Raw genomic sequence first — 27,496 nt, forward strand, 5'->3', positions numbered from 1 at the left:
AAAATTGCTGGGATGAAACTATGGGCTGTGGGCATTGGAGGCTGGGGAGACTGTGCCTCCTGAAACAGCCTAGCGTGGCCCCGTCCATGCTCTGCCCTCATGCCAGGCCCCCTCCTGCTGTTCCCAGCACTCTGCCCTAGCTGGCCCAGGGACTCTGGCAGCTGGTGCTGGGGCCACATTACCTGCCCGGTGCTCAGAACATGCCTCCTGAAGCTCTGGGGCTTGCTGCCCAGAGCACCAGGGCTGGGGGCGCTGCAGGCATGCCGCCCAGGGGTGGGGGCACTGTCACCAGGTCCTTGCCCCCTGGCTGTGAGTCTATGAGAAAGGGGGGCTGAAGGGGAGTGGCAAGGCCTCAAGCACAAGGGGAGGTGCCAGGGGCCAGCCTCCCCACCCAGCTGGGTGACCCGCCACCCATGGATGAAACCATTTTTGTATTTTAGGCCCTTTTGTAATGGGACTGTCTCTTGCTGTGTGTCTGGACAGCGCCCGGCACAACAGGGCCCTGATCTCAGCTGGGGCAGGGACTGTCTCTCGCTGTGTGTCTGTGCAGCGCCCGGCACAACAGGGCCCTGATCTCAGCTGGGGCAGGGACTGTCTCTCGCTGTGTGTCTGTGCAGCGCGCAGCACAATGGGACCCTGATCTCAGCTGGGGCAGGGCCTGTCTCTTGCTGTGTGTGTGTGCAGAGCCCAGCACAATGGGGCCATGATCTCAGCAGGGCAGGGACTGTCTCTCGCTGTGTGTCTGTGCAGCGCCCAGCACAACAGGGCCCTGATCTCAGCTGGGGCAGGGCCTGCCTCTCGCTGTGTGTGTGTGCAGAGCCCGGCACAACGGGGCCATGATCTCAGCTGGGCAGGGACTGTCTCTCGCTGTGTGTCTATGCAGTGCCCGGCACAACAGGGCCCTGATCTCAGCTGGGGCAGGGACTCTCTCTCGCTGGACACCCTTCTGTGAGGTTGATTAATGCTTTACAATGCTTTTCTGCTCACATCCCTCCTCTAGACTCTGAGACCTAAACACCAGATAAATGGCATATCAAACAGCTAGAGGCCTTCCATATGCGATCTCCATTATGGGGATCCACTGGCAGGACAAAATTACCAACCTGGAGGTTCTCCAAAAGACAAATGCGATAAGCATCAAGGTCATGCTGATAAAAGTCCAACTACGCTGTATTGGACACGTCATTTGGATGCTTGAACATATACTCCTCAGAAAAATGTTCTATGGAGAATTGGCACACGGATACTGGAATCAAGGCCACCCCAGAAAGCGTTACAAGGACGGCCTCAGGAACAGCACACACTTCGAGAAGGCTGCGTTAAATCGATCAGCCTGGCAGCACACAACACTCAGAGCTTTCCGAGCCTTTGAAGAGGACAGAAATAATCGATTGTTAGCTGCCAGGGAAAAGCATCACACTACGGCTATAGCTACCAAGATGCTCATCTGTCTGCCTGATCTGCTCACGACCCTGTGTGTCATACTTTGGACTTCAGAGTCACTCCAGAATCCACAAAAAGAGGTTGCATGAAAATGTCATCTTCGAACCGATGGACTAAACAGAGCATAGCAAAGGACCATCCTTCCTCTCCACAGCTAGTCTGATGATGCCTCCCTGCCCCCCTTTTCCTCTCCACTTTTGCCCAGACTACACCCACATGCCTGAAATTTCTCAGTGGTCACATTTCAGGGAGCAACTTTCCAAACGAAGGCTGCTGTGAAAGTGCAGAGCATAACTGCATTGTTATTTTCCATCTTTCAGGCCTACAAATTGCAGAGAGAGAGAGTGAGAGTCCACAGCCAGGCACCGACTCATCTGTGCAGCCAGTGCTGCTTTCTAAGCATTTGCAGAGTCACATGACCAGTTCATTCACACAGCCTGAGTTAACTCAAGCCTGTCTGAGCTCTGATGCTCAAAAGCTGTCTGCCTCTCGTCCTCCCACCACCCCGCTTTCTCACCAACCACATCAAAAATGCTGCTTCGAAACATCTTCAGAACGATCTGCTTTGCACATAAAAGCTGAGTCTGATTTCGAGTCCCAGGGTAATTCCAAGAAAAACTGGTGATTTTTCGGGTTAAATCTCACTAACAGCTGGATTGTGGTTAACAGATCAGGGCTATTTCAGCCCAAATGGGGACCCAGGTGCAAAAATGAATATCCTACCAGCAGCAGCATGAACTTTATAATACTTGGTGTTTTTCTTAAAGCCCAGCTCCTGTGGGCTCATCTGATTAAGCGAGACTCAGGGCTGGTCTACACTACGGGAGAAAATCGATCTTAGATACGCAACTTCAGCTACGTGAATAACGTAGCTGAAGTCGAAGTATCTAAGATCGAATTACTCACCGTCCTCACAGCGCGGGATCGATGTCCACTGCTCCCCCTGTCGATTCCGCAACTCCTTTCGGGTTGGTGGAGTTACGGAATCGATATAAGCGCGTTCAGGGATCGATATATCACGTCTAGATGAGACACGATATATCAATCCCTGAGCAATCGATTCCTACCCACCGATACGGCGGGTAGTGAAGACGTACCCTCAGTCTTAGCTTTCATTAAAATACCTCTCTAGGCTTCATGGTTGTGGGGAAAACCTGAAAACATGTGACTCTTAAAGGCTCAAAATCCAAGTGGCAAATAAACAGAAACTCATTGATTTTAAAAGAAAAATCTTGTGGGTTTTTTCCAGCCAATCTCATCATTTTTGAATGCTTAGGGCTGACCATCCTGATGCCCCCTTTTTAAAATTGCAGATGCAGCAGCATGGCAAAGGGTAGAGACGTCTCCCAGTCAAACAGTTTCCTTCTTCAAGGTGCATCCCCTCTGCTTACCCCACACAGGTCAGGATTGGTGATGTGGTTTAGCCCTCTGGCCATGTTTGACCCCTTCCAAGATAACAAAAGTCCAACCTAAAGTGGTTGGCAGTTAATTATGACCCAAGCAGGACTGACCCCATTTTGCCTTAAAGTGGCCAGTCCCTCTGTGCTTATCATAAGCACAATGATACTGGTATCGCTGCATTCACCCTATGGGGTTCTACAGGTATAGTTATACCACCATAGCTACGCCAGCCAAACCTTCCTAGTATAGACGTGGCCTCAGGCGATGTCTACATTAGGAGCTCTCTCTAGATATACGAATACCAGGATACTATACTGGCAATGTGCTTCTGGTATGGACGCAGCTAATAGCAGCAAACTACTCTTGGTATCAGTCCAGTAAAACAACCCACCATGAGCAAAATCAGCTGTACTGGTTAAAGTGCAGTTTTGCCGATCTAGCTCAGTCTACACTAGGGACTTTTGCCAGCCCAGCTCTGTCGGTCACAAACCCACCTCTTCACTTCCGACTCAATTAGCTTTGCCAGCAGAAGTTTGTAGTGTTGACCAGCGGTTCTCAAACTGTGGGTCGGGACTCTAAAGTGGGTCACTACTCAATTTTAATGGGGTCACCTGGCTAGCTTAGACTTGCAGGCGTCCAGGGCTGAGCTCCACCACCTGGGGCTGAAGCCCAAGCCTCGGGGCTTTAGCCCTGGGTGGTGGGGCTCAGGTTATAGGCCTCCTTCCTGGGGCAAACCTTGGAGCTAGTTGAATTATTCATTATCAATAATATCCTGTGCCAGTGCGGGGCCTGATCTCCAGTATTGAGTTCAAATTCACTGTTTAACCATTCGCTGCCGACCATTTCAGAATAAAGACCCAGCTAAGATGACGTATTGCACAATTCTGCTTCCCAAGTGTCAGAAGTCCTAAATATCCTCTGTCCAGACAGCAAAACCTGCAGCTTTCCTTCAATATCCATTTGATAAGCAACATCCACAATGCAGTCACCAATCATTTAAAAAACCCTGCAGTTCTTTGAAAGAAGAACATTTAGCATCAAAATATATAACCCAAAGGAAGCTTCACCAAACTGGATTATTTACATTCATGTTTTTCAGTGAAAAAGCATTTTTAATATGCAGAATCTGCTGCTGAACTTTTAACTCACCCACGCCTGTGGAACACTGCAGAAACCAAAGGCCCTTGCTTCCGCACTTAGGTTGAGTCTGCTGCTAAGTGTTGCAGCTCTTGTTAATACCCACACAGGAACGCACAAACACAGAAGTGAGAGAGGCAGAATTGATTGAAACATGACACATTTTTCCTTGAAGAACCCTTCTTACAGGGTTGGTTGTTACGGTCCTGATTTCACTGAACCAACTCAACCTACCTCCTTCCCCTAATACAGGGGTTCTCAGACTTTTGTACGGGTGACCCCTTTACACAGCAAGCCTCTGAGAGCAACCCCCTTATATGCGAAAAACACTTTTTAATATATTTAACACCATTATAAATGCTGGAGGCAAAGCAGGGTTTGGGGTGGAGGGTGACCGCCCGTGACCCCCCATGTAATAACCTTGTGACCCCCTGAGGGGTCACAACCCCCAGTTTGAGAACCCCTGCCCTAATACGTGCCACTGCCACCTATATACAGCAGCATCTTTTACTCTCATGAGGGTTCACACCAGATTTAGAACTTGATTTCATTATGCTGGTGCTTGCATTCCTCTACCTTTGTATTTTTGCATGAGAAGACCTGGTGACATTTACTCAGCGCTCTCTTGGCTTGTAGGGCAAGTCTGAGGAGAACATTCTTAGTCGCCAGCATCATGCTGTACACACTGCATAGCACATAGTTCCTGCTGGCTGTTGTCCAACCCTGCTCTCTCTCCATTGTACCGCTGACCTCCATCTGCTCCTGCCTGCACCGCTACATGGCAGACAGGACATGAATTTCTAACACAGCAGCTATGGCTCAGCGAGGAGGGTACTTAAATGGTATGCAGGAATTATGCGATCTGTTCCTGAAACTGACCTACTGTGTGACCTTGGTCAAGTCCCTTCATCCCTCTGTGCCCGTATAAAATGCAGCTAACAGTGCTTCATAACAGACCTGTGAAATAGTGCAGTATTGCAAAATGGGAGACTATTTTATATCGGTAATTAATAATTAGGAAAATAGCCACATTTGGTGGGATTTTCTATTAATATTTGAGAATTAGGATGGAAATGGGGCAAAATCTATGGCCATTTTACATCAATATTCAATTATTTGAAAGAGAAAGAACAAAATCTAAGGGCATTTTCTATCAGTTTTTGGAAATGAGACCAAATCTGATGGCCATTTTGTCAATAATTGATAATAGGAGTGACAAGGGGTTGAATCTGAGGAGATAGCTGATCATTGGAGGTTTAACCCCTTCCATACCATCTGTCCATAATGTGCAGTAATGACTCAGGCCAAAAGTTTCCCTCCAAAACCTGAAATGGCTGCAGTTTATTGCTGGTGGGGGAAAAAAAGCTCCCAAAAGAGAGAATTTTTTAATCCATATTCAAGAGTTAGAGAGGAAAGTAGGTAACATTAGAATGGACTAAACTGCGTAAATATCTGAGGGGATTTGGGGTCAGTATTTGATCATTAAAGATAACAGTGGCAGTATCTGCGGTAGGGATTGTGGGAGTTTGAGAAGGTGATGTGTGTTATGTAGCTGTCTGGTTTTAACTCTTTATTGCCTGGCTTTTGTAGTTCTAAATTGGGAATTATTTGCTCTTTGCAACTTGAACTGGTTTAAACTAAGTTTTTTGTTTGTTTGAATAATGCAGTGGGTTGCCAGGAGTGGTCACTGATGGAATCACCCCACCTAGAACATTTTTAAAAAGTTTAAATGGTTTAATCCACTTGATCTTCTTCATACAGTTAAAATTTTGACACCCCTTTTGGTTGGCTGCACAGGGTGTGGTGTGTGAAAGGGGAGGCCAGGTGGCCCGAGCCAAGAAGCCTGGAGCAGAAAGGGGTGGCGCCTGCCTCTCAGGTTGTTTACAGTTTTAGCAACTCACTTTAATCACCCGTTACCACCCTCACTGTTTTTAGTTCCTAGAGGAACCATGGTACCGTCCCCTGTGGAGTCAGACACAATCATACATAAGCCATTTATAAATTTAATACAGTGGTTCCCAAAGATACTGAGTGGGGTTGCAATATATGTCACACATGATGTCTAATGGCCAGTCAGAACACAGGACTTCCTAAAACTGTTTTGTAATTTCCTTTAAATGATAGATTCACCCTTCTCCAAGGATAGGGATGGGCTGGACTTTAGCCTTCAGATTTGCAGCAATAAAGTGAGACAAAATCATAATGCCCATAAGCTCTTGCCACGCCATATGATGGTTACTTGTCATATTAACTCGATCCTCAAAATGAAACCTCTGAACACAAAGTACAAAGTTGAATGACTTGTTTTAAAACTTGGAAGAGCAGCTCAGAGACCTCTCTCCTTAACCTACAGAATAGACGCTTGTGGCAGCCTGCATGAAAAAGTCCTCAGAGCAGACAAAAAATTGCAAACCACTACCTATGGGATCCTCCTAGGAAAAAAAGAACAAAGCCACTCACCAGTGGTGCTATGAGTTACAATTCATCCCAGTCAGCGTATCAAAGGCACGTGACAAATGTTAAAGTGTCAGCATGATTGATTTGATCTTCCCACATAATCAGAAGGTGGCCCTTTATCAATGTAGTGTGTGTACTAAATGCTAGTTAACAACCAGATTGACAACACTCAAGGAAATCACCTGAGTTGCTGTCATAAACAGATAAGTAAGAGTTAATAGAACAGGAGTACTTCATATCTCTTTTGCCTGTAAAGGGTTAACAAGATCAGTGAGCCTGGCTGTCACCTGACCAGAGCAGCAATCAGGGGACAGGATACTTTCAAATCTTGAGGGAGTGAAGTTTATGTGTGTGCTGTGAGTGTTTGGTTGTTGTTCTCTCTGGGGGCTCAGAGGGACCAGATGTGCAACCAGGTTTCTCTCCAATCTCTCCGATACAGGCTCTTATAAGTTCAGACTAGTGAGTACTAGGTAGATAAAGCGAGTTAGGCTTATGTTTGTTTTCTTTATTTGCAAATGTGTATTTGGCTGAAAGGAGTTCAAATTTGTATTTTGCTAAAAGGATTTTAATTTGTACTTGTATACTTAGGCTGGGAGGGTGTTCCCAGTGTCTGTAGCTGAAAGACTCTGTAACATATTCCATCTTAAATTTACAAAGATAATTTTTACTGTTTTTTCTTTCTTTAATTAAAAGCTTTTCTTGTTTAAGAACCTGATTGTTTTTTTTACTCTGGTGAGACCCCAGGGGACGGGGTTTGGATTCACCAGGGAATTGGTGGGGAGAAAGGAGGGAAGGGGAAGAGAAAGGTTAATTTCTCTCTGTGTTAGGATTACTTTCTCTCTCAGGGAGAGTCTGGGAGGGGGAGAGGGAAGGAGGAGGGAAGGTGAATTTTCCTCTCTGTTTAAAGATTCAAGGAGTTTGAATCACAGTGATCTTCCAGGGTAACCCAGGGAGGGGAAGCCTGGGAGAGGCAACGGTGGGGGAAAGGGTTTTCTTTCCTTGTGCTAAGATCCAGAGGGTCTGGGTCTTGGGGGCCCCCAGGCAAGGTTTTGGGGGGACCAGAGTGTACCAGACACTGTAATTCCTGGTTGGTGGCAGCGCTACAAGTTCTAAGCTGGTAATTGAGCTTAGAGGAATTCATGCTGGTACCTCATCTTTTGGACACTAAGGTTCAGAGTGGGGAATTATACCATGACAGTTGCCTTCAGAAAAAATTCTTCATAAAGTTTCCCTTAAAAAGGAGAATATGGACAGAGCAATAACAGAGAAGATTTTTACTGTCAAAATAAATTCTTTAGTAAGGCCCTAATGGTCACTTCCTTGCCCTAAATCTCTTCATATGACCCAGTGTCTCCCAGCCAGATTTCATTAGACTCCAACTCACAGGTTATATCCCAAAGAGTGGCAGATACCTATTACCTTGGGAAGTGACAGTGGCTCATACACAGGCAGAGATGACAGTGTTTGTCCCCCCAAAATAAATCCCACTATTCTGGAGTCTGATAATGTGATCTGAATCTGCATGTTATTTTCTGAGAAATGGGTTAAAAAACCTTCACAGTGAAAACTATTTGATTGCATATGTCACTGGAAGCAACACAGATCCACCAGCCCTTTTTGTCACTTGGAATAGCTTTGCCAATCAGGACTTTGCAGAAGTTAGATGGAGGCTAAGAAGCCATCTGTGCCTCATGCAAAGCCCTTGTCACAAGATTTCAACATGTTTTCGTGCTGCAGTTAGAATCAGGCAGTGACTCTGGCTCCCACGATTCCAGCCACTCGTTTTCCCTCTTGCTCTGTCACAGACCATCTGTATATACCCTGCTGACCTGTGAGAACATGGCTAGGAAGACAGTATTTAGAAATTATAGTATCCATCACAGAGGGCAAATATTAAGCAGAAATAAAGATGTCAAACAACTGTTCTGCAGAGTGGCCAGGCTGCACCATTGCAGGGACCGACAGCGACAGGTGCTGCCACTCCACAGTCTGTCATGGTGCTTCCTCCAGGTGCTAACTCAGATCAAAAGGAGTTTCCAGCCTCCCAAGAGTAATGAGGCAATGCATACACAGGAAACACCTGTTTGGTGTGCAAAGTTCAGAATCAGCCCCTTTCTGAGAACAGTAAAAGGAAACTAAATTTGTCTCTTCCCTGCAGAAGCAGCCATGGCTTCTGCGAATCCAGCAAAAATGTTTCTAGGTGAACTGGCTTGTTCGGTGTGTCTAGATTATTTTAAAGATCCAGTGTGTCTAGATTGTGGGCACAATTTCTGCCACGCCTGCATCACTCAGTGCTGGGAGGCACTGAGTACAAACTTCCACTGTCCTGAGTGCAGAGAAACCTTTTCCCAGAGAAACTTCAAACCAAACAGACAGCTAAGGAATATTGTAGAAGCTTCCAGAAAACTTACACTGGAGTCAACAAAAGAACCAGAAGTTGAGAGAGTGTGTGAAAAACACAAGAGGGCTTCAGATGTCTTCTGCCAAGTGGAAGAAATGCCCATTTGTATGGTTTGCCATCTGTCCCAAGATCACAGAGAACACACTGTGGTTCCCATAGAGGAGACTGCTGAAGATTACAAGGTAAGAAATCACGGGACGGTGTAAAGTCTGGAATGGCCAGGAACGGTATTTTAATTTAAAAAATTATGGCAAAAACCAGTGGATACGGTTAGACACCCTTACAATTAATACTTTAGCAATGAGAACAGACTTATAACACACTGTTATTAACCTCTTCCAACCCAAAACCATTTTTAACACCAATAAGGACCCAGAAAAGTCAGTTCTGATGTGACCCAAGAGGTGAAATTTATACCTATAGCCCAGTACAATTACAGTGGAACTGCTGCTGACCTGGGACACATATTCTGCTAGAAATGAAAAAACATCTTGTGTGCATGTGTTGTGCACTTGTCATGAGTCAGTGCAGCCACAGGAATTGCTGGATTTTCCTGAAAAAGGCACATTAAGGGGAGAGGAAAAGTCTCCTAGTTGAATCATGGCATATGAAAAAGTGTAGTTGGCTTCAATATTGTCACCTCTTAAAAATACCGATAATTTCTGGAAGATCCAGACTTACAGAGATTTCAGGGACCTGGCAGTACTGACACACAAACCCTTCCAGGGCACAGTGAAGGCCACACCACATAAGTCATTGTGACTGATTCTGCTTTTCTGTTTTTTATACATTATTTTTCATTTGTTGTGTATTTTTGGGAAGAGTCACTCTCACATGTGCAGCTGAGACATTAGAGTCTGTTATTTTTCACTGGTAATTTTTAGATAGGCCTAAATGTTTCTGCTCCAGAACTTTTGACAGTACGGATGGTGTTGTATGAACATGAGATCTCAAAGGATCTTTTCTCCTATTCCTATGGGGCACACATGGGTCAGGTGTTTCATCTTGTCCCAAATAACGAACAATCACTTTGTCCACATTTCCGTCAAGAACTTCATATCCGTGTCTGTGACACAAAACCTCATCTATATCGATCAGTCTTCCAAAATATCTCTTCCTTACCAGGGAATCCTCTGTTGGGGAAAGATGTCTTCCTCTGTGGACCCATTTGTATTGATCACACCTCCAGTCATCTTTTTTGTCCTTTTGCCCCTTATAACTGTATGCAAGCAGCTGCCCATTTTTTGGCTTAGAAGCTGGAAGAGTCGATATTTTGTCTTTCATAGGATTTCTTAAAATATCCAGTGCTTCTTGCAGTGAAAGTGGTCCCAATTTATACATATAAACTAAACTACACATACTGGAGAAAAAAAAGATTAAACAATCTATTTTATTGTATTTGTGCACCTGTGAACTTTAGGTTTTGTTAAATCTTCTGCGCAGATCAGATTAGAGTTACGGGTGAGACATACACCCACTGGACAATTATTGAGACGCAACTGATGATAGAGTAGGATGATTGAAGTAGAATAATATATTGCATTTAAGCAACACACACTACCAAGTCAGTGATTGGCAACAATGAGAGGGACCTAGGAGGTTAGTGGCCTATTCTGAGCCTACTTATGTGCAATGGTGAGCTAGAGCCTCTTCAGACAGGTTCCCGGGAACCAGTTAAATTTAGAAGCCTTTTTAGAACCCGTTGTCCTGCGCAGGACATCTGGTTCTAAAAGGGCTTTTAAATTTAACAACCAGTAAAGCTCCAGCAGCTCTCCCCTTGTCCCCGGCCCCAGTTCACCTCCGCCTCCTCCCCTGAATGCTCCACCCCTCTGCTCCTCCCCCTCCCCTGCTTCTCACCAATCACCTGTTCACGCAGGAAGCCTGGAGGGCTGAGAAGCAAGCGGAGGATTCACACAGGTGAGCTGGGGTAGGGGGGCACGGGGAGGGTTCCACGGAGGTGCGGCCCGGCCTGGCCCGGCAGAGCGGCTCTGGCCCAGCCCCAGCCCCAGCCGACCTGCTCCGGCCCTGGCCCAATGGCCCCGGCCCAGTGGCTCCAGGCCTGGCCGACCTGTCCACATGCACCACAGTGGGGCTGCTGGTAAACAGCACCAAATCCACATTGGTACTGGTGCAACGCATAGAGTTCATTGGTGCAATTCTGGACGTGACATCAGCCAGAGCTCCCTCCCACCGGACAGATCTGAAACCTTGAGGGAGCTCATCGGGTTGGTCATGAGGTTTCTGTGGCGACCTCCAGAGTGTGCCTCCAACTCCTGGGTCATATGTCGGCGTGCACGTATGTGGTTTGTCACACCAGACTCAGGATGCGGCCACTTCAGGTCTGGTTGGCCTCAACATTGTCCCAGTCCAGAGACAGGATGGACAAAGTCCTCACTGTGTCGAAACCTGTGCTAGCCTCCCTCCGCTGGTGGTACACCCCAGGGAACATGTTCCATGGGGTTCCGTTCAGAGGCCGGCTCCCGTCTGTGGAATTGGTGTCCGATGTGTCGGACTTGAGGTGGGAGCCCATGTGGGAAACCTCCAGACCCCAGGTCTGTGGGCCGTGCAGGAACTAGCCCTGCACATAAATGTCAAGGAGCTCAGGGCAGTCTGTCTAGCCTGCGTGGCCTTTCGCTCGTGCCTAGCAGGCAGGGTGGAAGAGTTCTCACGGACAACATGGTCTCGATGTTCTACATCAACAGGCAAGGCTGGGCTCGCTCTTCACCTCTGTGCCAGAAAGCCCTCAGGTTGTGAGATTTCTGTATAGCCCACAATATCGAGTTGGAAGCCCACCACTTACCAGGCGTCCAAAACTCTTGGGCAGATCTGCTGAGCCGGGACCTCTCCTCTCAGCACGAATGGTTGCTGCACCCGGAGGTGGTGCTCAGGATTTTCCAAACACGGGGCACTTCCCAAGTGGATGTTTGCAACCTGGCAGAACCGCCAGTGTCCCCTTTTCTGCTCCAGGGGAGGGCTGGGCATGGGCATGGGCATGATCTCCGACGCCTTCCTTCTGTCTTTGTCGGGTCATCTTTTGTATGCCTTCCCCCGATTCTGCTGAGCAGCAAGGTCTTGGAGAAGATCAAGACCGACAGGACTCATATCCTCCTGATCGCCCCAGCGTGGCCCAGACAGCATTGGTATGGGACTCTCACGAGCTTGGCAGTCACCCCCCTGTGGCAGGTGCCAACCCACCTGGACCTTCTTGCCCAGGACCAAGGCTGCTTCCTCCACTCCAACTTAGCAGCCCTCCACCTCACAGCATGGTTGCTCAATGGTTAGGCCAAGAGGAGAGGAATTGCTTGGAAGGAGTCCAGTGAGTCCTCCTGGAAAGCAGGAGGCCCTCCACGTGTCTGGCCTATCAGGCAAAGTGGTCTCAGTTTTCCCAGTGGGCTGCTGATAGGGGCATCTTGCTAGTGGCTGCTCCAATCCAACTTATACTGGAATAGCTCCTTCATCTCAGAGCCCAGGGCCTCGCGCCCTCATCCATCAAGGTGCATCTGGCAGCCATATCGGCCTTTCACCCGCCAGTACAGGGCCACACAATATTCTCTCATGCCATGACTGGTCGATTCCTTATGGGCTTGTATCGCCTCTTTCCTTATGTTAGACCCCTGGTCCCTCCGAGGGACCTAAACTTGGTTCTGGCCAGGCTAACAGGACATCCATTTGAGCTGCTTGCTACATGCTCCTGGTCCCACCTCTCATGGAAAGTAGCCTTTCTTGTGGCAATCGTGTCTGCTAGAAGGGTCTTGGAGCTCCAGGCCCTGATCTCCGAAACTCCGTACACGGTATTCCATAAGAATAAGGTCCAGTTCTGCCCACACCCTTTGTTCCTCCCTAAGGTCGTCATATGGACCAGGACATTTTCCTGCCGGTGCTTTGTCCCAAGCCTCATGTGTCCAATGAGGAGCACTGCCTCCACATGCTGGATGTAAGATGGGCTTTGGCCTTTTACCTGGAACATACAAGACCCAGACACTCACAGACACTATGTCTCCAGAGCCCAGGGATCCAGAAGGAGAAACAGCCTGATGCTGGATCTCAGCTTGCACAGTTTCCTGCTTGCTGCTGCCCCCTTCCTTCCCTCAGGGCATGCTGGCAACTGCAACAGCTGCTGGGAACACTCCAGTTCCCTCCCACTGGCATTGTCTTTTATTTGCGAGCTGGGCTCTGCCAAGTCCAGCAGCCCCTAGTGGCAGCCAACATCTCTGCAGCCCATTTCTGTGGGGAAAAACAGAAATTCTGCTTGCCCAACATTAATTTCTGCAAAATTCTGCATTGCGCACTGGCGCAGAATTCCCCCAGGAGTACAATGTGTTATGTGTCTGTTCTCATTACTAAAATATTGTTCTTAACTGTCTGTACAAGTACCTGTTGGTTTTTGCAACAATTTTATTGACTAAAATCTTGTGCTAGGCCTTTCTGGCTCGTTCCAGCTTTAAAACCATCTCTATATTTCTAGGCATGCACACTGCAGTGCTGCCTCCCTCTAGGCATCCGGACACCTATTTCCCACCTAAGCCCTAGAGCGATTCAGTCTGGAGGAAGACAGGCATTTGGCTGCCAAAGTAGAGTGTGGGAACCAACCTGGTAGGTGGCCTCTGAACAGACCTGCCAGATCAGGCCCCACATAAGCTAATACACACAGAGGCAGCCCTCCCTGCTGACTTTTAGACCTGGGGTTAGGGTACTCACCTGTGAAGTAGGAAACATTGGTTCAAGTCCCTCTTCTATCTGATGAGAAGAGATTCAAATAGGGATCTGCCACCTCTTGGGTGAGTGCCCTAAGCATGGGCTATTGTGATGTGGGGCTCCCTCCCTCTCCCCTGTAGAAGCTGTTCCACCGGGGATAAAGAGTCATTTGGGCCAAAGAGAGAGAAACCACAAACATGAGAATGACTGTTTAGCCATGTGGTTAGAGCACTCACCCATTTTATTATGTATTTGATATTCTTGCAAACATAAATAAATGGGAGGAAAATCCTCCAAAAACAACCAAAACTACCCCAGTTTTTCTTTTGTCAGGACCAAATTCGGAGCCGTTTGGAGATTTTGAAGAAAGAGAGAGAAGAGATTCTGTCATTTAAACTGAGTGAGGAAAATAATAGCCATGAACTGCTGGTAGGTGCCGTTATTACTCAGAAGCAAATGTGCACAGGGATATTATCAACACACAGCTTAGTCTGAGTATCGTAAGAGGAACAGTGAGTAACACGCTCTCATCTGTGAAACGTGATCACTTCTTTCTTCTCATTGTAAAGAAAAACTTCTGCTTTAATTGAGAGTCAGCAGGAAAATGCTTCATTTAAGGAAGAGTTTTAATCATCCAAATATTTTCACTGATAATTTGAGTGTAATTTGTTTACTAAACAGTAGTTTCTCCTTTAGTCTTTCAACTAAAGCTGGTTGAAAATTTTCAACCAAAGAGATCTTCCTGCAGATAAAAGGGGTTTAGTAGAAAACAATTTTTTTCATGGGAATAAGTCACTTGCAACAAATTTTTCAATTTTTTGACAGGAAATTTCAGAATTAAACAAACATTTTTGTGTCATTTCAAACTGAAATTTTCATTTTGCTTTTTTTATCTCTTTCTTTCTCTTTTTCATCCTTTTTTCTACTGAGTGCACTAAAACGAATAATTTCCAGGGGTTCTTTTCCCTTCGTTTTTTCTTTTTCTTTTTGCCACTTTTTCAAAAATGGGAGATCTTTTGAAGAGGTACAGAGAGGAAGTACTAAAAAGAAAAATGGGAGGAAATCAACATTATTTTGTTCCATTTTGGGAAAAGAGAGAAAGAAAAATGTGACATTTTTCAAAAGTTATTTTACAATATTTTTCAAACAAATCAAAAGACATTCCATTTTGAAAACTGAGAAATGGAAACAACTTTGAAATTCAATTATTTTTGCAAATTTCCCCACCCCCCATTTTTTGGCCAGCTGTAGTTTCAACAGAGATAACCACAGCTGGACAATCGGTGCAGCTGCTATAGGAATCTGCTGCCCCAGAGGAGGAGGTTCACTTAGTGCAGGGCTGGCTCCAGTTCTCTAAACACCAGTTAGGACTCTTAAAAATCTATTGGAAAATCTTCCGTCTACTGAGCATAGAGTATGTTCTCCATAAAATGTCAGAAGATAAATTCTGTGGGATTGCAATGACATGCTGCCTCGTGCATAAAATGTCCCATGACTCTCTCCGTACTCTTGTCCTTGACCTGTGCTTTTCCTGTTCGTATCTCGTCATTTCAGAAAGAGCTAGAAACTGAGAAGCAGAAGATTGTGTCTGAATTTCAGCAATTGAGCCAGTTTTTGAAGGAACAAGAGCGACTCCTGCTGGCCCAGTTGGAAGAGCTGAATAAGGAAATTGAAAAGAGGAGGGATGAATATGTTGCCAAATTATCTGAGGAACTATCCTCTTTCAGTTCCCTGCTCAGTGAGATGGAGGAGACGTGCCAACTGCCAGCGAGTGAATTCCTGCAGGTGAGACAGTGTTAGAAACACCCCAGAAGCTTTCACAGTTGAAGAAAGTCTCCTGACTCTTCACTTTTGGAGTGTAGGAGTGAATGGTCAGAACATACAGTATTGCTAAAATATACATTATATTTCCTTAAGGGCTTGATCCAATGCCCAGTAAAGTCAATGGAAATATACTTCCTGAGTACAATGAGCATTGGATTGAGCCCTAAATGAAAAGAAATTCTTCTTTTGAATTCTAGTGGGAGAAGACTCCTCCAAAAATGGCAAACTCCAAACTCTGTTCTCTCCGTCTCCTAATGCAAGAACAAAGGGACATTCAATAAAATCAGAAGGTTACAAAGTCAAAACTGACGCAATGAATGCTTTTTCACACATCACGTAATTAGACTGTGGATCTCATTGCCAACGGATGTTGTTGAGACCAAGCATTTAGCAAAACTCAAAAAGTGATTGAATTTTTATATGGATAACAAGAATATGCAGAATGATTTTAAACCTCATGCTTCATTGCTTCAACCAGTTGCTAACTGTTAGAGAGAAGGATGAGAATGTGGGAGGTAGATCATCCTACACCTTCCTCTGAAGCATCTGGCACTGTTCACCTTTGGAGAATATTGATTAGATGGACCTCCGGTCTGAGCCAATCCGGCATTTCCTGTGTTCCAAATACTAACTCCAAAAGATTAAAAATGGAACCAGTCTTTAATTATGGAAATAGCTAAGACTGAAGCTAAGATTCCATTTAAAGCCTGATTTTGCCACTTTTCCTACATATCACAAAAAGGGAAAATACAAACCTTAAAATTGGTACATGAGGTCTGAGACTGTGGTGATTTTTCTGCCAGAACTGAAGTTAGTTAGGGAAACTATTCGTTAATTATGGTAGCCTGAACATGTAAGTAGTCATTACAATTCCAAAAGCCTTCTAATGATTTTATTTTTCAACAAAATGCCTCTAACTAGCAAAAAAAAAGAAAAAAAGGTGAGAAATAAAATGTAGCATGCTGGACTTCTCTAGCTAATATGTAGGGTCAAATTATCTGTTGCAACCAGTATCTGCTGTGTGCAGCATTCTTCACTCCTCACATTTCCTGCATTGATCCTGGGGTGTAGGATAGTGATTGGCCCTGTGTTACTCTGTACCCCAAACCCATTGTTCTCACGCAGCCCCAGCTTCCTGCGGATGTCAACTAGTCCCCAGGACAGGCCTTCATAATATTTGTGGGAGAGTGAAGGGAGAGTTTACAGCATAGGGGCAGCACAGCATGGGGGCATCCCTCCCTCTGGACCCACTGGAGTCTGCAGGAGGGGATCTTCCCCACACCTGTGAGTGTTAGGAAGTTCCTTGTTCACACATCACAAGACTGAGCCCTCTGATTCCATGTGCCGGGTGGTTATCCAAATATCATTCCACAGAGAGCCTGTGTGCCTCCTTATACAAACTTCCTGCGCCCAGCTCCTGCAGTCAGAGCCCTTATCCAAAAGAGCAAAGGCAGCACATTTAATGCTTTTGTTTGCATTAATAAATAACAAATAATTTTCTCTTTGAACCTCAAACTGTGAAGACAAAGTGAGTCCCCTCCAGAGCAGGAGGGATCCTTAGTGTGAGAGATGGGACTGAATTTCCTTTTATCTCTCCCCTCTAGGACATCAAAGGCACCTTGAGCAGGTAGGTGGCTCCTTCTCACTCTCCCTTTCATTTCCCAATGCAGAGAGGTGATTTTAAACATGAGACATTGCTCCCCATGGTCCAACAATGCAGAATGTGGGGCTGGTTCCCAATCTCTCTCTGTTAAATCTAATCTTGAGCCTGTTGTCTTTTTGACTAGACTCCAGAGTAGACCAGCCTGAGAAAAGAGTGATTGACCTACAGACGGGGTGTTATTTGTAGTGTGGCTGGTGGAATGGAGACCTCAGGAGATTGGGGCTGGAGAATGAGTCTCTCATTTCTAGGTCACAGACTCCAAACTCCACCTAGGTTGGTAGGGATGGAAAGTTAGTGCCACTTGATGACTATTCAGTGAGCTGTTTATTAATTGTTTCTTATTATGCAGTGAGCTCTAGCCGTGTGCTGAGTGTGGCAAGAGATCTCATGGAAGAGACGTTCTCTGCTCTAAGGAGTTTATAACATGCTATTAACAGTAGCGCTATGGCAGTGCCTAGAGGCTCAAGACAAAATCAGGTCCCAACATGCTGCACAGACACACAGACACAAACAGTCCCTGCCCCAAGGAGTTTACAGTCTAAATCAGAGGTGGGCAAACTACAGGCTGTGGGTCACATCTGGCCCATTGGACCATCCTGCCTGGCCCTTGAGCTCTCAGCTGGGGAGGATAGTCCCTGGCCCCTCCCCTGCTGTCCCCCTTCCCCTGCAGCCTCAGCTCACCGGGCTGCCAGCACTCTGGGCGGTGGGGCTGCAAGCTCCTGCCGGGTGGCATGGCTTCCAGTACTGCTATTCTGAGTGTCATGTTAAGGGGGCGGAAAGCGGGGGTATGGATAAGAGGCAGAGGGTCCCAGGGGCAGCCAGGAGACAAGGAGCGAGGGGGGTTGGATGGGTCGGGGGTTCTGAGGGGGGCAGTCAGGGGGCAGGAAGTGGGAGGGAGTGGATAGGGAACAGGGGCCAGGCTGTTTGGGGTGGCACAGCCTTCACTCCCCGGCCCTGCATACAGTTTTGCAACCCCGATATGGCCCTCGGGCCAAAAAGTTTGCCCACCTCTGGTCTAAATTAACACAATAGAAAAAGAGCAGAGGGAGGAAGGATTAAAATCATTTTAAGGAGACAGTCAATAAAGTCAAAGTGCTGCACTTTGGAGGGAAAACTCAAACATACAACTACGAAATGGGGAATAACTGGCTAGGCAACAGTACTGCAGAAAAACATCTGGGGGTTCAAGTGAATCACACAGTGAAGGAGTCGGCAGTGTGATGCTCTTGTGGAAAAGGCAAATGTCATTGTGGGATGTTGTCCCAGGTTGCTGCAGTCACCGCAGGTGGTGCCTCCTCCTGGCTGCTCTGGGGATTAGCTCTCTTCCAGGGCCAACCCCTCCCGTTGCATCTCTCCCTGAGTTGTGCTCTCTCTCACTCTGCAGCCTCATCTCTCTCTCCAAGAGCTGCAGCTTCCTCTTCATGTCTCAGCCTCCAGCCAGGTCACTAAATGGTTTCCCCTTCTGGGGTACAGAGTCTCACTGGTCCCACTGTCCAGGCAATGCCGCTCCATCAGTGACTGGTAGGGGAACTCGAGTCACCCACTGCACCAGGTCCCAGTCCAGGAACCCTCCACATGCAGGCAATATCTGTTCAGTCCCCAAAGTTTGCTGCTTTCTCCCTAGGGTGCTTCCCACTTGCCTTCCACAGGGTGTCTTCTCAGTACACCCTTCTCTCACGGCCAGGCTCCCAGCATCCTACTCTTTCCCTGGATTTCCTTCCTTCTCTCTCTAATGCATAGGAGGCTGCATATTTCCTCACTGTAACCATTTCTGTTGTCAGCTTCCTGGCTTTATACTAGCCCAGCCCCCACCTGCTCAGCTGAGCTTCATCGTCCAACCAGGGGTTACTTCTCCCGCCTAAACACTGCCTCATGTGTGGCCTGTCTCACTAACCTCCTCTTTCTCAGCTTCCTTCATACTTTTCGGGGGCTGATGTGGTGTGAACACCCACCACAGCTCTATTAACAGGAGTGTCATATGTAAGACACTGGAAGACATTGTTCCACCCTTCTTGCCACTGGGAGGCCTCAGCTGGAAAACTGTGTCCAGTTTTGGGCACCGCACTTTCAGAAAGATGTGGACAAATTGGAGAAAGTTCAGAGCAGAGCAACAAAAATGATCCGAGGCTTAGAATGGATCAGCTGTGATGAAGGTTGAAATAAATGGGTGTGTTTAGTCTAGAGAAGAGAAGACTGAGGCAGGGCCTGATAACAGTCTTCAAATCTGTCAGAGGCTGTTCTGACCAGTTGTTCTTGAAGTCCCCTGAGGGCAGAACACGAAGGAATCGGTTTAATTTCCACAAGGGAGATTTACATCAGTGTAACAGGTTCCCAGGGTGCAGCCTGGACTGTGGGACTGCTGAGCCCTCCAGATCCCCAATCTGGGCTGCCTCTTGCCCTGTGATGCTGATGTCAAGCTACAAGCCTGACAGCCCCTGTGCTGACACAGACACCTACAGGCAGGGACCTGCCCAGCTGTGTTACATGAATCATCTCCCAGCCATTGATGAACCAGCAATAGAAGGCGCCAGCCAGTTCCCCCCAGCTCCAGCCCTGCCCCCCAGAACTGCACCGACTCGCACTGCTCAAGGCTCCCTGGGCACTGCAAGTTCATTCAGTCGTTTGCCGTTCCCCAGTGTGGAGTGGACACACACTGGCCTTTGTAAGCTGAGAACCCCTGTGCTAGTGGACTGACCATTGTATGTATCCAAAGAACTAGATAAGAACATAATTTATCTTTGAAATGGGTTAGTGGGTCTCACTCCAGGTCCCGGTACGATGGGTATCTACATCACCACAAGGATTATCACTAATTATCTCCTTTCACTGGCGTACAGGATATAAATCAGGTGATCCTGCTTCCCACACTCACAATACAATACTGAGGGGATGTTCAGTGCAACTGAAACCAACTAGTGTAAAGCTGAGAAAAGGAAATACTTTTTTTTACACAATTCATTATTAACCTGTAGAACTCATAGCCACATGGTATTACTGAGTTTCATAAATGCATAAAGTTGAAGACCAGGGAGGACCGTAAGATCATCACATTTGACCTCCTGTATATCACAGCACAGACACCGACTTTCTCATTCCCCCGGAGTGTTCGACCCCCGCTCTGCCCCGGGCCCTACCCCTACTCCACTCCATCCCCCAAGGCCCTGCCCCACCTCTTCCTGCCCTTGCTCCAAACCCCCCCCCACCAGCACATCCTGCTCGTTGCTGAACAGCTGATCCATGGTGGGTGGGAGGTGCTGGGAGGCAGCGGGAGGAGCTGATCGGCAGGGCCCGCTAGTGGGTGGGAGGCACTGGAGGAGAGGGATAAGCTGATCTAAGGGGCTGCTAGTGTGTGCTGAGCACCCATTATTTATTTTCCGTGGGTGCTCCAGTCTCAGAGCACCCACAGAGTCAGTGCCTCTGTATCACATTCGCAGGTCCTTAAATTTCACCCAGTTATTCCTGTGTTCAGCCCAATAACTTTTATTTGACTATATCCTCGCTTGCGTTGACTAAAGTACCTTCCAGAAAGCCAGTCAGTCTAGATTTGAACACATCAACAGACAGTAGCCCCTGAAACTCTCTAGAAGTGGGGGGGCCACCGGTGCCCAAACCATGGCCCCACCACTGCTCTGTCTCTTCCCCCAAGACCCCGCCCCCTGCTCGCTCCTCTCTGCCCCCGCCCCCATCACTTGCCTGTAAGGCAGGTACAAAGGGAGAGAGCAGAGCTCTCCCACTTTTAAAAGTGATGGGACCACGGCCCCCCTGTTCTGGCGCCCCTGTCAGGAGATGGAGAATCCACCACTTCTCTTGGCAGTTTCTTCCAATGGTTAATCCACCCGCACTGCTAACAATGTCTGTCTGATTTCCCGTGGGAATGTCTCTGGCTTCATCTTCCAGCCATTGGTCCTTGTTGTGCCTTTGTTTGCTAAACTGAGGACCCCTTTAGTACCAAGTCTGTTCTCCCCGTGATGGTGTTGATACCCCACACTCAAGTCCCAGGGTTCTCTCAGGGCAAGGCATTTTCACCAGCCCTCAAATCAGTTTTGTGGGTCTTCTCTGCACCATCTCCACTTTTTCAACATCCATTTTAAAATGGGGACACGGGAGCTGGATGCAGTTTTCCAATATCGGTCTCACCAAAATGAAGGGAAAGCTTGTAGTGTCCACGCTGGTATTGTAACTATTCCTGGGGCAATAGAGAATTTAATCCTCCAGGATCTGCTGATCTACAGCCATTCACTAGAATAAAATACATTTTAGTAAAAAATATGAACGAACTCCACAACGAGTAACATTGGGTTGTTCTTCAGATGCAAGAGGGAGAAGTTTCAGAACCCAGCGGCCTTTTCTTCTGAACTGAAATGGAGAATCTGGGAATCGTCTCAAAGAAATGCATCTCTGGAGACCATAATGAAGAAATTCAAAGGTAATAAACAGTCACCTGGGGAATTTTCTCACCTATATTACATTGATAATAGATAGAGCTGGGGAAATCTCTCAGGGAAAATAACTGTGGATGGAGATAGTCAACTAATCATTTGGAACCTATGAATTCCCTACTCAGCTCTCAATACAGCACATACACACTGGGTTAGGGTCCTAAATTCGGACTCCCTTTCTTAGCAGCTATGAACGTTAAGTTCAGCTCGAGCCTTCTGCTGAATTAACTGTTTTTGAAGTAAGTTTGTTTGGATTTTTCGTCTGCAAGGCCTGCCGGGTCGTCATAGTACCTCTCTTGCTTTAGAGAAGGAGTGGGGAATCTTTCTTCTATTATGGGCCATTGGCTCACATTAAAAAATCAATCCTGGGCCACTCACCCGTGTGGGGACAAAGAGGGGGCGTGGAGGCTCGGAGCTTCCCCTCCCGGGATGCTGAGCCAGCGCACGTGGCTCCAGCCCCACAGGCAGTGGCGCTGGAACAATTTTTACAGTGGGGGTGCTGAAAGCCAGTGGTCTCCAAACTTTTTACCTAGACCCCCTCCTACTCCTGTGCGTGACTCCTCTCCTCAGAGCTGGTGCCAAGATTGGGCCATCGCTCTGGGAGAAGGAGAGTGGCGGGACATGGACAGGGGGTAAGGGGGCTGAGGCTGGGACCACAGCTAGGGGTGGAAGTAGAGCCCCTGGTGCAGGGCCAGCAGATGGGAACCCGCCTGTGGCGCCGGGGGCAGAGCCCGAGTGGGGGTCCAGCAGCCAACGCAAAACCTGGGGGGTGTTGCACCACCCTCTGCACTCCTAGTTCCCACAGCTCTTGACAGAGGCTCAGGGCTTCCCCCTGCAGCGGGGCGAGTCGGCAGTGGCCTTCCCCCTGCAATGGAGACAGGTGGTGGTGCCACAGGCCAGATGAAATTTAGCAACAGGCCAGATCTGGACCCTGGGCTGTCAGTTCCCCACCCCTGCTTTAGAGATTCTCCAACTTTTATCCTCCTAAGCTGGAGTCTGTCAGGAAGGATGAGCCAGTTTTACTAAGCACTAATGGTTCAGGGGCAGATTTAAAGTTGATTGAATGCTAATCAGTGAAAAAGTTTCTGTGTATTGGTCTGTCTGTGAATTATGTGTTGGTTTCAGAGGGTTTGTCTACACAGCAATTAAACACCTGTGGCTGGCTCATGTCTCCTGACTCAGGCTCACGAGGTTTGGGCTTGGGCTGGAGCCTGGGCTCTGCAACCCTCTCCCGTCACAGGGTCCCAGAGCCCAAGCTTCTGCCCAAGCCCGAGCATCTACACTGCAATTAAATAGCCCCATTGCCCGAGTCCTTGGGTTTTAACGTCTGTGGTTATTTTTTAGTGATGTGTTTAATGGTTTGTATTGGTCTGAATTGCACTTAACCTCCCTAACTATAACTTAACAAAGTTTGTTTTCTTTTCATTTTGCTTTTGTGTTAGAACATGTAAGTATATTAATAAATATGACATGAGATTTTGTCTTTTTCACCCTTTTCTTCCTCTAGACTCACTGTCGTCTAGACAGAGGTTGGACAAAGGTAAATTTCTCGGATCAAAGGGGAAGTGAAAACTTTCATATGAATTATGGTAGCTCATTGGTAGCACCATAGTTCAGGTTTTGTTTCAATTTTGCATTTGACAGGAGCTGAACACCATACTATTGGTGGCTGCACAAATCTTTCCTAAAAACAGAAAAGTAGATGCTTTTCTCTATTATAATTTAGAATGTTTAAGTAGTGATTGGCCTAACCAGATGGGGGAGAGAGGGAGAGCAGTATATCTCCATAGAGATCTAAAAGTTTAAAAATGAGCCTTTAGGAAAGTCAGAGAGGAACATCTCACCTCAGTTGAAGAACTCTTTAGGCACATACATCACATCCTCTGGCAATATTATTATTATTATTAGCAAGTGCACAAGTGGTACAATGAAGAATGGGAGAATTCAACATACAAAAAATAAGACATTTCTGTTTTATCTCTCCACTTTATAAGTCAAAAGAAAAAATGTTAAAAATGTCAAAAAGGGTAAGATACACATTAGCTATTAGCAGACATGTCAACTCTCACGAATTAATTGTGAGAGATGCGATTTCTGAGTAAAACTAAGCCTCACTCATGGTCTCGCAATAGAACTGTGGCCAGAACAAAAATCCCGACATTTGAGAGTTCTAAAATTTAGTCTTGATTTTACTTAGAAATCCTATCAGTTACCCTGGGTGCGGCCGGAGCTCCCGCTGTCAGCCACCCCACTGAGGCTGCTCCCCTGAGAAGTGGGAGAGGGGACCCCACTGTAGCCCCCAGGCTTAGGGAGGGTGAAGAGCCCTAGGAGGAGCAGAGGTGAGGCTGGGAGGGCTTTATTATGGCCTGGGGGCTGCAGGGGGCCTGAAGTGAGCAGGGGGCTGATGGGCTGGGGAGGGGGCTGTATTGATGGTGGATTCTGAGCAGATAGGATGTGTGCTAGGAGGGTGAACTGAGGGAAGTGGGGTAGGGGTGCTGAACTGATGAGGAGTGATGATGGCGATTGCGGGACTGAATTGAGGGGGTTGGATGGGGACAGACCTGATGGGGATCTAGGGGACAGGATTAATTGCTGGGCAGAAGAGGGGCAGATGTGGGACGAGAGCTCCTGCAGAAAGAGCCAAAATCCCCTTCTCCAGTACATGTGGGAGAGTGGGCAGCACTAATTGTCACATGCGCACATCCTCTGGAGGGAGTTCAAACATCAAGAGACTGACCTAAAAACCACAATAGAATCCTTCTTAAAATGTCATGATTTTTGGGCCAGTCTCATGACATTGGATCTCTTGAAGCTGGCAATACTGTATTAGCCATTGCATAGCCTTGGGGCCAGCAATGTGGAGTTTAGAAAGTCCCCAGTAGACCAACACAAGAAGAGCAGCCATTCAGGAAATGTGTGGTGAGCTCAGCCACATCACAGCTACACAGAGTCATGGGAGGCCAGTGATGTCTCTATAAAAGCAGATTTTCTAGTGCTCGGCTGCCTGATTATTAGGCAGGAGGGGGCTCTGCAAGGAGACGAGCTGTGAAGAGGTGCATCATTGGACAGGGGGACTTTGGATTCCCTGTAATCTGCTGGGAGCCTCCTATGATGCCAGGGTCTCTAATCACATCTGTGGGGAGAGGTGGGTGCAGATGGGGAAAGATTCCATGGGCCCGATTGTCAGGGGGCCAGGACCATCCCTAGGGGGCTGCACGGCAGAAATGATGGATTTGTTTCTTCTGGTACCAGCTATGCCAGCCAATTGCACCGGCCCTCAGGGCCCCTCAAAAGTTCGAGACCTGGAGTGGTCGCCCCGATTCGCTCTACCCAAGGGACGGCTCTTCTGGGGACACAGGCAGGATGCATCACACTCTGGCTGACTCTGCTTTGCAGCCCTGAGGCCCCTGGAACTAGGGGCCAGGGAGACTAAAGGAAGGACAAAGGTGGTTTAAAACCACCTCCTTCTAACCCCCCTTGTCTTTCCCCGAAGCACAACGATGGAATCACTGAGACTCAAACTCTGGGTCTGGGGGCCTGGCTCAGCGGAGCTGATCCTTTCACTCTGTCCCTGAACTGGCTCTGTCAGGGGTGTGAATCTCCCCTGCCCATGGCTGAGATCTCAGCGCTGCTCCCCATGCAGAACTGGGTAAATCCTGGAGGCAGGAGGTTGCCTCATTCACCCCGCAGCTTGAGCAGGTTCTGTCACTGACATGATCAGACCCTCCTCCAGGGCTGAGCTCTGCCCCTCACGCTCTGATTCTCTCTCTGCAGCGAACGTGACTCTGGATCCAGACACGGCCCATCCCTACCTCATTGTGTCTGCGGATCGGAAAAGCGTGAGAAGGGGAGACACATGGCAGGATCTGCCCAACAACCCGGAGAGATTTGACACTGAGCTCTGTGTGCTGGGCTGTGAGGGATTCACCTCGGGCAGACATTACTGGGAGATAGAGAGAAAGGAAGGTGAAGTCTGTATTGTGGGGGTGGCCAGGGAGTCTGTGAGCAGGAAGGGAGATATTGATTTTAACCCTGAGCGGGGGATCTGGGCTGTGCTATGCAATGCGGATCGGTACTGGGCTCTCACATCCCCTGATGATCTCAGCCCCTTGTCCCTGCGCCAGGCGCCCCGCAGGATCCGGGTGTATCTGGACTATGAACCAGGACAGGTGGCGTTTTTCGATTCCGGCACTGGGGACCTGATCTTCACTTTCCCGCCGGCCTCTTTCGCCGGGGAGAGAATCCGCCCGCTCTTCTCTGGCCCGTTGCTTTTCATTCCCCTTCCCTCCCCCCCGGGCCCATGTGCTTAGTGTGCGGTTCACACCGTGCCCCGAGCTGCCCTGTCTGTGCCCGTGAAACAGGCTCCTCTAGCCCCCACCCTCCTGATCTCTATGACCCTGGAGGACTCAGCCAGTCTTCCTCCGCACAGACAGGGCTGGAGGGGTGTGACTCTCTACCCACAGCTCTATGGCTGTGGAGGTCTGTGTGAGGCTCTAGGCTGGGTCTCTATGCTCCAAAGAGGCTGACTCTGTGTGGAGTGGGGGGGGTCCCACCAAGGAAGGAGGGAGCCCCCTGTGGAGGGGGGAGGGAAAAGCAGGGGGGAGGCCTGGCTGAAGTGGCTGGAGGGAAGCGGGGGGGTGGGTGTTAGTGTGTGTATGAGGCCTGGTCCACACTACAGCGTTAAATCGATTTAAACAGCGTTAAATCCATTTAACGCTGTACCCGTCCACACTACAAGGCACTTTAAATCGATTTTAAAGGCTCTTAAAATCGATTTCTGTACTCCTCCCCAACGAGAGGAGTAACCCTAAAATCAATATTACTATATCGATTTAGGGTTAGTGTGGACGCAAATCGAAGTTATTGGTCTCATTCTTTTACTGAGCTACCCAGAGTGCACCGCTCCGGAAATCGATGGTAGCCTAGGACCATGGACGCACACCACTGAATTAATGTGCCCTAGTGTGGACGCGTAAAATCGATTTTATAAAACCAGTTTTATAAAACCGGTTTTAATAATTTCGATTTTATGCTATAGTGTAGACGTGGCCTGAGGGGCAAAGGCTGGAATTTTCAAAAGAACCGAAGTGACATAAAACGAATTGATTTTCAGTGGAACTTGTGCTGCTAAGTAACTTCAGGTGGGATTTTCAAAAGCACCTAAGTCATGTTTACCATTGTGCTAGTTTTAATGGGTTAATATATTTTCTAGAATAATGAATTTTCCCTGTGTAGGCAAACTGCTTGTGATCTCCTGTTCTCCTTATTCACCCAGTAAATGGACCTGAGAGGGCAATTTGTCTATTAAAACTTTTTGGGAAGCTGTGGTTTGCTGTGTGAGCTGTATTTTGAGATAGAAACAAAACGTTGATTTCCACATGAATTTTACCAAAAGTTATTTAAAATGAACAGAGCCCTGAAAGCCCAATCAGTTCCCTTGTGTCTGCTGCCCGGTACAGGATGTCAAGGCAGAAACAGATGAGAAATGTAGGATTGATTCACAGATTCATAGACTCTAGGACTGGAAGGGACCTCGAGAGGTCATCAAGTCCAGTCCCCTGCCCTCATGGCAGGACCAAATACTGTCTAAACCATCCCTGATAGACATTTATCTAACCTACTCTTAAAAATCTCCAGAGACAGAGATTCCGCAGCCTCCCTAGGCAATCTATTCCAGTGTTTAACTACCCTGACAGTTAGGAACTTTTTCCTAATGTCCAACCTAAATCTCCCTTGCTGCAGTTTAAGCCCATTGCTTCTTGTTCGATTCTTAGAGGCTAAGGTGAACAAGTTTTCTCCCTCCTCCTGATGACACCCTTTTAGATACCTGAAAACTGCTATCATGTCCCCTCAGTCTTCTCTTTTCCAAACTAAACAACCCCAATTCTTTCAGCCTTCCTTCATAGGTCATGTTCTCAAGACCTTTAATCATTCTTGTTGCTCTTCTCTGGACCCTCTCCAATTTCTCCACATCTTTCTTGAAATGTGGTGCCCAGAACTGGACACAATACTCCAGTTGAGGCCTGACCAGCGCAG

General features: G+C 47.6%; 1 protein-coding gene across 1 annotated transcript; it reads left to right on the forward strand.

Annotated features, from left to right (window-relative positions):
* Positions 1-8,604: 8,604 nt before the first annotated feature.
* Positions 8,605-25,992, forward strand: LOC127032717 (E3 ubiquitin-protein ligase TRIM7-like). Its single transcript, XM_050920157.1, has 7 exons — positions 8,605-9,021; positions 13,868-13,963; positions 15,089-15,319; positions 16,963-16,985; positions 21,332-21,447; positions 22,968-23,000; positions 25,235-25,992. The coding sequence occupies exons 1-7, from the start codon at positions 8,605-8,607 to the stop codon at positions 25,768-25,770; spliced, it is 1,452 nt and encodes a 483-aa protein (XP_050776114.1). The 3' UTR covers positions 25,771-25,992.
* Positions 25,993-27,496: the final 1,504 nt, after the last annotated feature.

Source organism: Gopherus flavomarginatus, chromosome 12 (genome assembly GCF_025201925.1).
Source record: "Gopherus flavomarginatus isolate rGopFla2 chromosome 12, rGopFla2.mat.asm, whole genome shotgun sequence".
NCBI lineage: Eukaryota > Metazoa > Chordata > Testudines > Testudinidae > Gopherus > Gopherus flavomarginatus.

Excerpts from the sequence above, each read along its gene's own strand:
- LOC127032717 (XM_050920157.1), top strand. The coding sequence starts at position 8,605 with ATGGCTTCTGCGAATCCAGCAAAAATGTTTCTAGGTGAACTGGCTTGT. Across the intron at positions 21,448-22,967 it reads CATAATGAAGAAATTCAAAG|ACTCACTGTCGTCTAGACAG; the intron begins GTAATAAACAGT and ends TTCTTCCTCTAG. Across the intron at positions 23,001-25,234 it reads TAGACAGAGGTTGGACAAAG|CGAACGTGACTCTGGATCCA; the intron begins GTAAATTTCTCG and ends CTCTCTCTGCAG.